The sequence below is a fragment of the Sceloporus undulatus genome, chromosome 3, assembly GCF_019175285.1.
Source record: "Sceloporus undulatus isolate JIND9_A2432 ecotype Alabama chromosome 3, SceUnd_v1.1, whole genome shotgun sequence".
NCBI classification, from domain to species: Eukaryota; Metazoa; Chordata; class Lepidosauria; order Squamata; family Phrynosomatidae; genus Sceloporus; species Sceloporus undulatus.
In genome coordinates, this window is record NC_056524.1 from 240,694,642 (window position 1) to 240,708,002 (window position 13,361).

A 13,361-nucleotide genomic window follows, 5' to 3' on the forward strand; every position below is an offset into this window, starting at 1 on the left:
CCCCACCCTTCCCCCCCCTCACATCCAGGTTCCAAAGCATTGAGCCATGGCAGTTAAACAGTGTCAAACTGCTTATTTCTTCAGTGCGATGGAGTCGTGTGATAAAATGACCTTTCAAGGTAAACGATTCGGAGTAACCCGACATCCATAGTTTAGCAACTAAATGGCATGACATTCGGACAGAATGAGCACGTCTACCCATGTATTTTGTGTCTGGTTCCAGTTACAGGTAGAATGCCAAACTCTCTATAAGTAAGTTTTAATTGGCCTCTACTATGGTCTTGAATTGTATTTTGCAGAACACAGTTTAGCTTCCTCTAGCATTATCATATGGTTTGATAGTACAGTTGCCCTCTTATACTCGATTTGCCACGCGCGGATTGAGCATGACGCGCATGGAAATCCATAAGTTGTCCCCATCCATTGGGGACAACTTCCTCCCTCTCCTCGTCCCAACTCTCCTTCCCTCCTCACTCCTCACTTAACTTTTCTTCGCCGTGTTGCGTCGCTGCTGTGCTGTTGCCGCCACTGCCGCCTGGCCTAGCCGGGGGGAAGGCGGGTGGGGGTTTTGGAGGCCAGAAGCCTCCACCTGCACCGGCTCTTCTGCGCGGCGGCAGCAGGAGTAGAGGACCAGCGCCAGAGGCCTCTTCGGCCTCCTCTCCGCCGCCGCCGCCAGCCCTCTGTGCAAGGCCAGGTAGTGGCTGGAGGCCTCTTGGCCTCCAGTCTGCCACTCGGCCCCAGCGTTCGTCCTCTCCTCTCCGCCGCCATTGCCGGGAGAAAGCCGGTGCTCTCCTGGGGCCTCCGGAGCAGCAGCCAGCATTTCCTGCTGTAGCGGCGGAGAGGAGGCCGAGGCGGCGGGGACCGCGCAAGCCTCCTCGCCGCCACCGCTGCCGAGGAAGGCCAGGTGCTGCTCTGGAGGCCAAGAGGCTGCAGGCTGCACCCGCCTTTCCGTGGCGGTGAGGAGGAGCGGCCTGCTTCGTCCTCGCCGCCCCAACGCAAAAGAACCGTGCACCTGCAGGCCTCTTGGCTCCAAGCTGCCTCCGGCCCTTTAAGAGCAGCGGAGGCAGGGGACGGCATCCCTCGCCCTCCTCGCCCCCCCCTGAGGAAGAAGGGCAGGGGGTCAGCTGGAAGCCTTTTGCCTCCAACTGCCTCCGGCCCTTTAAAAGCAGTGGAGGCAAGGAGACCAGGCTCTCGCCTTCCCGCTTTTAAGGGCCGGGGCAGCTTGGAGGCTGGCTCACCCGGCTCTTTCGTGGTGTCGGTAGCGCGTGAGGGGCCTCGGTGCTGGTCCTCCTCCTTCTCTCCGCGCTCTACAGCCAGGGGAAAGGCCGGTTGCTCCTGAGGCCTTTCCCCCGGCATGGCGTCGGAGAGGAGGAGAGAGACGGTGCTGTGGGCTCTTTGGCCTCCTCTCTGCCGCTACAGCCAGGGAAAGGCTGGGTGCTGCTCCTGGAGCTCCAGGAGCAGCACCCGGCCTTTCCCCGCAATGGCGGCGGAGAGGAGGAGGAGGAGGACGAATGCCTGGGGCCTCTTTGGCCTCCTCTCCGCCGCCGCCAGCACCTCGATGCAGGGGCCGAGTGGCGGACTGGAGGCCAAGAGGTCTCTAGCCCACTACCTGGCCCTTGCACAGAGGTGCTGGCGGCGGAGAGAGGCCAAAGAGGCCTCTGGCTCTGGTCCTCCACTGCCGCCGCTGCAGAAGGACCGGGTGACAGGCTGGAGTCTTCTTGGCCTCCAAAACCCCTACCCGGCCTTCCCCCTGGCTATGGCCGAGGTGGTGGCGGCGGCAGCAGCAGCGACACGGCACCGGCGAAGAAAAGGTAAGTGGGGAGGGAGGGAGGGAGGGAAAGATTGGGGGGGAGGGGAGGGAAGTTGTTCCCAATGGCGGCGTGCATGCACGCGCGCCGCCATTGGGGACAACGGGACGAGCATACGCGGATTTTGGTATACGCGGGGGGTCTGGAATGGATCCCCGCGTATACCAAGGGCTGACTAAAAGGACAGGTTGCTCACCTGTAACTGTAGTTCTTTGAGTCGTCATCTGTGAATCCACACAAATGGGTTATTCTGCGCCTGAACAGTAATTTCGGATCCTACTGGAATCGCTAGGGTAGATTTTTGGCGGCAGCTCCGCCCACACTCTATATAGGCTCGGTGTCTTCCCATCCTTTCTCAGTTCAAGAAGTCCACCGTAAGAGCAGACAAGGAAGAAAGTGCAGGACACCTCAGAGGGGAGGATAGACGGGATTTGTGTGGATTCACAGATGACCACTCGAAGAGCTACAGTTACAGGTAAGTGACCTGCCATCCTTCTTCATGGTCTCTGTGAAGCACACAAATGGGTTAGACTGACAAGCTGAATGTCTCCCAGAGGAGTTTGTGTCCTGGCAATAAAGATCTGAAACCAGGAAAAAATAGTGTGAGTGTGTATCATTAACAGTTGTCAACTAACCTCAGTGAATTGCAGAAAGAAGCACAGCTTTGCCAAAGGCTGCCTTAGGGCGGTGTCAGATATCAAATCTGTAATGCTTGATAAAGGTCAGCGGTTGTGACCAGACTGTGGCCTTACAAATGTCCTCCAAGGAGATTCCGGACAAGAAGGCAGACGAAGTGGCTACTGCCCTGGTTGAGTGAGCTCTAATTTGAGCAGGGGGAGTCTTCCCAAGAACTTCATAACAAAGGTGGATAGTGGAGGTCACCCACTTGGAGAAACATTGTGGGGTGACAGGGAGTCCCAGTTTAGGAACAGAGTAGCAAATAAAAAGTTGGCAAGCACGTCTCAAGACCGAAGTCCTGTCGAGGTAGAAAGCCAAGACCGTCTGATGTTGAGGGAGTGGAGGCGGCGCACGGTGTCAGTGGTTGGGTTTGGGGCAAGTGTTAGAAGAACAATGTCTTGGTTGAGATGGAAGATAGAGACTATCTTGGGCAGAAAGGAAATGTCCGGTTGGAGGACGACCTTATCCTTAAAAAAATTGAGGTAGGGAGAGTCGGTATGGAGGGCACAGATTTCACTGGCCTGGCGTGCAGAGGTCAGTGCGACCAAAAATGCAGTCTTCCAGGTGAGGAGCCTGAGGTCACAGGAAGTGAGAGGTTCGAAGGGAGCTTTAGACAGGGCTGCCAACACAAGTTGTAGATCCCAAGCTGGAGTCGGGATGGTGGTTGGGGGCTTGAGATTGGTCAGGCCCTTGAAAAATTTCTTTATCAGCAGGTCAACAAAAAAGGAGGGACGGCCAGAAAACTGGTAGCAGGCACAAATTGCCGTGAGGTAGCATCTCAGGGAGGAGATGGAGAGGTCAGATCCAGAGAGGGAGTTGAGAAACTCAAGGACAATGGGGGCATCGTCCTTCAAGGAGGATAGTCCCCTATCAATCAGGAAGGAAAGAAATTTGTTCCACTTGAGGGAGTAGGAATGTTGAGTGGAAGGTTTATGAGAGGCCAGGATGACTTGTTGAACCGGAACTGAGGCCCCATACAGACAGGCCAAATAAAGCTGCTTTGGGTCACTTTGGAGGTATGTTGTTTAAATGTTGCATGCGTCATAAGAGTCCGGAAGCAGCACCAAAGCCACGATGCAGTCCTAAGGACTGGAGCACAGCTTTGACGCAGCTTCCCGACTCTTAGGATGCATGCATCATTTAAATGGCATACCTTCAAAGTGACCTGAAACAGCTTTATTTTGGCAGTCTGTATGGGGCCAGAGAAGGTAGAATCCTCCAAGCCACTAGACGGAGAGTGTTGATGTCTGGGTGGCAAACCTGACCGTTGTGAAGGGTCAGAAGGTTGGGACAGAGAGGCAAAGGCCGAAACTGGTTGTTGGAGAGGTGGAGAAGAGGAGCGAGTCACAGTTGTCTCGGCCACCAAGGGGTGACAAGGATTGCATCTGACTGGTCTGTTTGGAGCTTGGCTATCACCCGTGTGATCAGAGGAAAGGGAGAAAATGCATAGAACATTTTGTCCGACCAGCAGAAGAGGAGGACGTCTCCTAACGACTTATCGGATGGAATCCTGGAGCAGAACTGGCTGCACTGGAAGTTCAGGTGGAGGCAAACAGGTTGATGTCCGGAGTTCCCCAGAGGAAGAATAGATGACAGATGATGTGAGGATTGAGTTACCTCTCGTGGCAAGAGTCTGGAGCCCTACTCAGTCTATCTGCAAGCTCGTTCTCCTCCCCTGGGAGGTGGATGGTTTGTAGAGTGATGTGTCTGGGGACACACTAGTTCCAGATTTGGAGGGTGAGACGGAGGAGGGTAGAAGATCTGGTGCCTCCCTGCTTGTTGATGTAATACATCACAGTTGTGTTGTCGGTGAGAAGAAGGACCACTTGGTTTCAAAATGAGGTTTTGAAAGATTTTAGGGCCTTCCGGACTGCTAACATCTCCAGGGCGTTGATATGCTAGCGATGCTCTGCTGAGGACAATCTCCCATTGACAGAGAGGTTGTTGCAGTGGGCTCCATATCCGGTGGGGGAGATGTCTGTAGTGAGTATGACCTGGGGCTGAGGAGGCAGGAAGGTCATGCCCACGCAGGTGTTCCGTGGATCGAGCCACCAATGGAGGAAGTGAACCACCAGCCTCAGGATGGTGATCCATTTCTGTGGATGGTCATAGGCTGGGTTGAACATGGAGAGGAACCAGGATTGAAAGGGGCATATGTGGAGTCGGGCCCACGGAGTGACGTATGTCGTGGATGCCATGTGGCCCAGCGCAACCTGAGCTGTTCTCGCCTTCATGCGTCTAGAAGCAAGGCAGCACTGAATGGAGGACCTGAGGTTTGTGAATCTGTCCTGAGGGAAATATGCTCTCGATGCTGTGGAATCTAACATGGCGCCTATAAATCACACTCTTTGGGTAGGACAGAGTGGATTTTTCTGTGTTGACCATCAACCCCAAGGCTCGAAGGAGGGAGAGAGTAGTCAAGATGTCCCAAGAGCATGTGTCTGGTTGGAATGACAAACAACCAGTCGTTGAAGTATGGAAAGATGATGATGTTCTGCTGGCAGAGGTATGCTGCCACGATTGCCATGCACTTGGTGAACAGCCTCGGTGCAATGGAAAGTCTGAAAGGCAAAACACGGAAGCAAAAGGAGTCAGGGCTGACAGAAAAGGCAAGGATGTTTCGGTGGTCCTCTTGGATGCTGATGTGAAAATAAGCGTCCCAAAGGTCCAAAGCGGCGAACCAATCTGACTTCTGTAATAGGGGCAAAATGTTGGAGCTCGAAGGCATAGCCCCTCCAGACACTTTTAAGCACCCAAGAGTCAGATGTTATGGAGGCCCAAGAGTGGTAAAAATGGGCCAGGCGGTCCCCAAAGGGGAGGCAAAGGGTAGAAGTGCACTGGGAGACTTCAAAAGCACCATTTGCCCTGGTCAGAACCCTTCTTTTGGAAGGGTTGTTTATATTTAGATTTTGATTGGCGTTTTCCCGAGGATGAGGACAGTTGTTGAGAGGGAAAATGCTGCTACTGAAAATCTGAAGGCTTATTGGATCAGGGAGTTGATGAGGAGAGGCTTCGAGCTCAGGCTTGGAGAGTTGATAGGGCTCAGGTAGGCCCTGAAGAATTGGGAGAGACTCAGGTCGAGATGGGGAGCAGAGATCCTCTCAAGATAGGTATCCTGGTCTGGTCAGGCGGTTGGCCACACGGTACCGAGCCCAAGTCAGTGTCAACGGGTGCTGAGGGTTGTTCTGTATGAGGCCAACACTCGGCATCTGAGGTTGTTGAAGGGCAAGATTTTTTGTCCTTATGATGAGAGGACTCTTTGCCCTTGTCCTTAGAAGACATGCTTCTTCTTGTCAGACTTGGAGCCATCTGAGGATTTTTTTCCATTCAGGAGAGGGCTGCTGCCCGGGCCCCTCATCATCGCTCTTTTTCCATTTCTCTGGAGTAGGAGACTGCGGAACCCCAGAGGAGGGTTTGCCCTCAGAAGGAGCCTTGGGAGTGACCCTAGAAGCAGAGGGAGGCTTGAGGATTTGCATGTACAGCCAAGAACGAAGGCGCATCTCCCTGTTTTTCCTTGCCTGCAGTGTAAAGACCTTGCAGTGAGGGCAGATGGAGACATTGTGATCCTCGCCCAGACAAAGGAGGCACATAGTGGCCATCCTGGCTGGGAATCTTTCCTTTGCACCTCTTGAAAGAGTGCAAGGACATCATTGAACAAGTCGAAGGGACAATGGTCAAACAAGCCATAAAATACTGTTGATCAGAGTCCAAACAAGCCAGATCACTATCCAAAGAGAAGTTAAAGCTGAAACGTGGTCAAAAGCAACAGGAAGGAGTGAATTCCAAGCGAGGTTCCATGTGCTGCTCATGGAACCTCGGTTGGACAAAAAGAACTGAGAAATGGTGGGAAGACACCGAGCCTATATAGAGGGTGGGCAGAGCTACCGCCAAAAAGTCTTCCCTAGTGATTCCAGTGGGATCCAAAATTGCTGTGTAGGCACAGAATAGCCCATTTGTATGCTTCAGAGACCACAAAGAAGAATGAATGATTTGCTATTTGACATTGTATGACCATTGTTTGACTTCATGTCCAATACTGTATTTCTGAAGTATATCATGTCAGAGTTTAGCTCATTCTAAACCTCCCATTTTCTCTTGTCTTCACAGGGGCCATATTGTATTAATCCCAGAGTTTAGCCTCCCTTTGGAGTACTATCTAATCCCATTCTTAATTATTGTGGGAATCTGTCTCATCCTAATAGTTATTTTTATGGTAAGTCTAATCTTTTATGCTCCTCTCTCAAGTAGAGTTGTGTGTGTGATGTACACACTCACTTTCAGCCTCTACTGTTGTATTACTAAAATCCATGCTTTTGTTCTGTTTCTTTTTTAAAAAATGTTTTTTTTATTAAAATGAAAGAAATCAGATATTTTTGTAGCTAACTATTTTGCCATTTCTGTGGAATGCCTTAGCATTCCCTTTCTCTGTTGGCAACATACTGATTTATTTGTAAGAGTTGTGTCTATCTTTCCCTGCCAAACCATTGCCAAACGGGAAAAACATAATCCAGTTTTTTAAATATGATTAGAAGATTAAAAGGTAGCAAGAGCTGTGGTGGATTCAATTTAATAATCTTGCCTCTGTCTATGAGATGCAGAGTTTCAAATATTTGTATGGTCTTATGGAAACAAAGCCATAGTTAAGTTTTATATCTGAATACCCCAAATATTTTTAAGGATTCAAATCATGGTAGTTTTAAGTGATTTTGTAAATTGTAGTTCTACAACTATGTCAAAATGTTGCTGGTTTTGTTTATGTCTCTTTATCGGGGTGGGAGCAGAACTTAATTTGTCAAACTGAATATGTTCAAGCAATACATTGGTTTGTCCTAACAAATGCTACTGGGTTTGTAGCATAAACGAGCATGTTTTAGTTTCTATATTTCTAAAACTGAGGTTGATTTTTATTGCAAGCCATTTTTTCTTGCAGTTGCATCATTAGCAGTGATTGCTATCATTCCTTTTTAGAAACCCCAGGCTCCAGCAGGTAGCTAGCATTTCTTTGTGACATTGGTCTGTGCTGCTTAATCAGAAAATAATAATAAAAAAAGACTGAGCTGATTGCTGAGCCAGTCAGCATAAGGACAGTTGGAATTCCTTCTTTTATCCTGCTTGTGAAATTGATAGGTTTTTTGCATCACAGCTAATGGTGGAACATTACTTCAGTGCCATAGTGAATTTGTAAACTTCATGGGTGATATGGCAGCAGAACCTCTGGAGACAAACACTAATGAATTGGATGTTTGTTTACTTTTTTTCACATGCTGACCTTTTTCCTAAAACACTTTAAAGAGGGGTATGGACAATTTTTAGACCTTATGCAGTGAATTTGCCTCAATGATCTCTGCTCATAGATAGCTGCTTTAGTTAAAAGCCAAATGGAATTCCAGTTAAATTGGCATGAAAATGCCTAGGAAATTGCTGAATCTTTTAGATAGCATTAGCCTGCCCCAATAGGCTTCTCCACATATTCCCCTCCCCATAGCTGCCCACAAAAACCTACAAAATAGTGGCAACAGTACTTATGTTGGCCTCTATTGATAAATCAACCAATTAATTAGGACTTATTCCTTGCACTTTTTAAAGGTAATCTTTTTGTGTAGTTTTCCAAAACAGTTCATCAAAACATACATTTCCTCTCCTGCAAAAAACAAAAAAACAAAAAAAACTCTTATACTAACCTCTTAAGCACTTCCATAGATCTTACAGTTCTTGGGTTCTAGAGTAGTCTAGAAATTGATTGTCAGAATTGTTAGATAGTAAATGCCATGTTAAGGGCTAGGGTTTTCTGTCACATGTTGTTTAAAAAAACAAACAAATTCCCCACTGTAATTCATGTAGAATTGTTGTTGTTGGTGGTGGTTGTGTGCCTACAAGTGAAACCTATCATGGAGTTTTCCTGGCGAGATTTGTTCAGAAGGGAGTTGTCATTGCCTTCCTCTGAGCCTGAGAGAGTGTGACATACCCTCAAATAACTCGGGCCCAAGCCATGTAGGGTTTTAAAGGTAATGACCAATAATAATAATAATAATAATAATAATAATAATAATAATAATAATAATAATAATATAGTTTATTTATACCTCCCGCCTCTCCCACGGATCGAGGCGGGATTACAACCTTAAAAGGCACTTAGTACAATTTACAATCAATACAACAATAAAATACTAACACTGAATTTACCAAGAATTCCTATTCTCTAAAAATTACAATTTGTCCATTAGCCAACAATCTGAGTCAAGGACGAGCAGTTGTCATAACCTTTTTATATGGAATTCAGTGGATAAGCCTGCCGGAAGAGATCTGTTTTAAGTGCCTTCTTAAAGGCCTCTAAGATAGTAATGAGACGGATCTCTTCCGGTAGGTCATTCATCTTGGGGCCATGGCAGTGAATGCCTTATGTGAAATTGTCATTAACTTGGTATTATAATATTCTAGTAAGAACTTCCCAGATGTTCTGAGAGTGCGGGGCGGATTATGTAGGGAGAAGCGCTCCCGCAGGTAACTCGGGCCCGAGCCATGTAAGGCTTTAAAGGAAGTAACCAACACCTTGTATTGCACCTGGAAGCTAATTGGCAGCCAGTGAAAAGATTTCAGTATTGGTGTTATATGGTCAAACCTAGATGTTTTGGTGACCAGTCTGGCTGCTGCATTTTGAACCAATTGAAGCTTCCGAATTTGGTACAAGGGTAGCCCCAAGTAGAGCGCATTGCAGAAATCTAACCGAGAGATTACCAGTGCAAGTACTACTGCTTCAAGGTCCTTTTGGTCCAGGTAGGGATGCAGTTGGTGTATCAACCGAAGCTGATACCAAGCAGTCTTGGCCGTTGCATCTATTTGGGATGTCAATTGTAAGGCCGGATCCAGGAGTACTCCCAAACTGCAAACCTCGTCCTTTAGGGGAAGTGTGACCCCATCCAGGGCTGGGTGACAAAACTCCATCCCTGGACTTGGGGTACCTATCGTGAGTACCTCCGTTTTCTCTGGATTCAGTCTGAGTTTGTTTTCCCTCATTACCATTACCAATCCAAGACAGGCATCAAGAGGAGAGATGCCATTCCTAGTCACTGCAATAGTCAGGGAAATAGAGAAATAAATTTGGGTGTCATCAGCATACTGATGACACCGCGCCCCATGTCTTCGGATGATATCTCCCAGTGGCTTCATGTAAATGGTGAAAAGCATGGGGGACAGAATGGCGCACTGAGGGACGCCAGATGTCAGCTCTCTCTTGGAAGAGCAGCTGTCCCCCAGCATCACCATCTGGAATCTGCCTGAGAGATAGGAATGGAATCATTGGAGCACAGTGCCCCCAATACTTAACTCTCTCAGGTGATCCACAAGGATACCATGGTCTATGGTACTGAATGCCGCTGAGATGTCAAAGAGCACCAGCAGGGTCACACTTCCCCTGTCGATGCCCAGACGGAGATCATCGACTAAGGTGGCCATGGTGGTCTCAACTCCGTATCCTGCCCTGAAACCAGTTGAAATGGGTCTAGATAATCAGCTTTATCCAAGACAGCTTGGAGCTGGAAGGCAACTGTGCCCTCTCAATCACCTTGCCCAAAAATGATAAAAGAGAGACCGGTCTGTAATTGTTTCTCACCAGGGGATCCAGGGAGGGTTTTTTCAAAAGCAGTCTAACGACTGCTTGCTTTAATTGTGATGGAAATCTTCCCTCCCTGCGGGATGCATTGATTATAGATTGTAGTAATATTTTTGTTGCATCCCCTCCCTGGGTGGTCAACCATGATGGACAAGGATCGAGAGGGCATGTCGTCCTCCTGACACATCCAAGAATCTTGTCCACTTCATCAGTATTTACAAACTCAAAATGATCCAGTCTAACAAGGTCCACTGGATATCTCTCTTCCCATCTCTGCTATAATGCTGGCGTCCAGATGAGCCCTGTGTACCGTGCCCAGAAGGTAATCGGCAGCCAATGAAGAGATTTTAGTACAGTTGTCCCTTCCCTTACGTGGCGATCCATTCCAGACCCCCCCCCCCCCCACATAAGGGAAAAAACGTGGATGCTCAAGCCCCATTCAAATGAATAGGTCTCGTGCCCGTGGCGGCATGGCAGTGATACACAGGGCGCACACCACTGGAGTGTGCACCATTGTTTTCTTCTGGCGCACGGCTCCCTTCTTTCTGGCGTGGCTTCCAGCATATACTGGAAGCCGTGTAAAACACCACTGTACTGGTGTTGTATGGTCAGATCTAGGTGTTCTGGTGACCAATCTGGCTGCTACATTTTGAACTAATTGAAGCTTCCAAACTTGGTACAGAGGTAGCTCCATGAAGAGCGCATTACAGAAATCTAAACGAGAGATTACCAGTGCATGTACCACTGCTTCAAGGTCCTTTTGGTCCAAGTAGGGATGCAGAGAGCTTAAGAGCTGCTTGTTTAAAAATATCTTTTCCTACCAAAAGATAGACAACAGGGAGAGGGATAGACTAATAAAATTCCTGTGTAGAAGATTACCAGGTCTGACTGTGGTTTTGTTGCCTGTCATGGACATAGTGTCATAAATATTTTGTGAAATTTTATGAAGTGTGAAATTAGCCTGCTTTGCCAGTTGTCTTCTAAATACACAAGTCATACTTCTTGTATTGACATAAGAGTGTTAAAATGCCTATCTTCTCTACTAGTCACCTTAGAGCAACACCAGTTTTGCTCATAGCTTCATGACTTCAGAGAAGAGGGAACATTATAAGCTTTTTGGGCTGTTGGTATTTTGTATATGGAGGTGCAGCTTTCTTATTTCCACTGTTAGGCATGATTTCTATATGATTCAATGTGCACATGCTTTCCCTCTTTAGAGTAGCTGTTCTGAGAACAAAAGAAATTGAGTTGTTCTGTACATTTTTTTCCTTTTGGTCTCAACTTTCCATATTCTGTTTCTGTCTCTATCTTTCAAGATTACAAAATTTGTCCAGGATAGGCACAGAGCAAGAAGGAATCGGCTTCAAAAAGATCAGCTTAAGAAACTTCCGGTACATAAGTTCAAAAAAGGTAAATGTGGCTTTTTAGAATTGATTAAGCAATCTGTGCTGGCTGGTTTTAAATGCTACTTTGGAGCTACCGGGGGCATAGGTGCAGTTTGAAAATACAAAAAAACAAAGCAAAACCTCTCCAAGAGCTTTCAGAACTGGGCAATTTGGCAAAAGTTATAGAGTACCAAGATACTATATCTTTTGATCATTGGATAAGACTGTTGCTATGGCCTTCCTGCTAAAAAGGGGGGTGAAGAAGGTGATTTACCACTTGCTGTCCCCTGTGTTCCCCAGAGGCTGTTCTGGAGGATTGGGGACCCTTCATGGTACAGCAAGGGAGGTGATTGTGGAATGGACATCAGGGAGAAGTAGGAAATGACAAAAACGCTTCCTTTTTTCCTCCAGTGGAAGTGGTCTTATACGTTGGGTCCCTAAACAAACAGAAGGCTCCCTTTCATGTGCAGGATAGCAGGTCTCATTCCACCTCTCAGCTTCCAGGCATCCCTGTGATAGATCTGAGACAGATCTTTGTGTAGCTGAGTTGGAGATCTGCTGAGTTGTTAATACTGAACCAAACGCTTCTTCACTGCTAGCCAGAGAATCATTAATGAGCATAGTTATTTCAAACTTTTCAGTAACATTTTTAACTGCACATTGAAACAGTAACATTATAACTACAATTATAAGTCACTAGGTGGTGTAATGTCAGAAAAGGAGATTTCTGTGTAATAGTGAATTTTCTTCCATGAACCATGATGGCATAGTATTTTGTTCTCCCATTTTACACTGTTTGTGTGAGCAGTTATTTGTGAAATATCCACTTGCAGTCGTGTTTGCAGAACTTATATTTGAACTAAATTATATTCTCCATCAGACTCTCTTGCCCATTGCATTTAGCTGACTGCAGAAGTCAGGCACAACATGTAACCCTTTCCATGGCACCAGAATCTATAAAACAGTTTGAAACATTACAGTTTTTAACTGGGAGAAAGATGCTGCTTCTACCAATGTTTTTTTTTCTTACAATTTTTGCATAACTCAGGAAATTCTTTCAACCTAAACATGCAACATGTAAACTGTTAATGCAACTACAATGGTGTCACTGGCAACATGAAATGTATGTCAGGCGTTCAGATAGGTATAGATTCAGGGGCTGTACCCTGTGTGTCATTTGCCCTTGATAGCAAGGCTTGCATTATTGATGATATTGCTCGTAAAACTACCTGCAAAAAGTGCACACAGTGCCATATGCAAAGTTAGTTTCTCATAAAAAAATTAATGAGGCTTTACCTCTGCAAGGCTGAGTGATCTTTGCTGAATGTTTTTCTTTCTCTGGGGCTTAGAATTGACTATAAAGGAGTGATTTTGCATCAAGAAAGGCCAAGGCTAATTTTTCTCCTTGTTAAGGATTTTGGATGGAAATTCATTAAGAGGAATATGTATATAAAGTATTCAATGTTATTCCTGTTGTGTTGAAATATGTAATTTAATACAGTATTTAATCAATCATGTTTTTTCACTGAATTGGCAACAATTCTTTGCTTGTAGAATATTGGTAGAAAGCCAATGTGATGTGGTGGTTTGAGAGTTGGACTCTAAGACACTGGGAGACTAAAGTTCAAATCCCCATTTAGCCATGGAAACCCACTAAGTTACTCACCTTAGGCAATTCACCTCCTTCATCCTCAAAGGAAGGCAAGGGCAAAAGAGGAAAGCAAGAGCACAGTAAATTCTGCCATGAAAATCCTGTGATAGCTTCTCCTTAAGGTTGCTATTATAAGCCAGAAATGACTTCAAGGCACACAAGAACAAACAAGAGTAGGTGTAATAATAATAATAATAATAATAATAATAATAATAATAATAATAATAATA

The 13,361-nt window shown here is 46.5% G+C and overlaps 1 protein-coding gene across 1 annotated transcript in view; it reads left to right on the forward strand.

Annotated features, from left to right (window-relative positions):
• RNF13 (ring finger protein 13) overlaps nt 1-13,361 on the forward strand; it is a 116,758-nt gene that overhangs the window by 80,700 nt on the left and 22,697 nt on the right. Inside the window, exons 7-8 of the mRNA XM_042460112.1 lie at nt 6,594-6,699; nt 11,412-11,505. Of these exons, the coding sequence (XP_042316046.1) occupies nt 6,594-6,699; nt 11,412-11,505 (200 nt within the window). The remainder of the gene's footprint in view (nt 1-6,593; nt 6,700-11,411; nt 11,506-13,361) is intronic.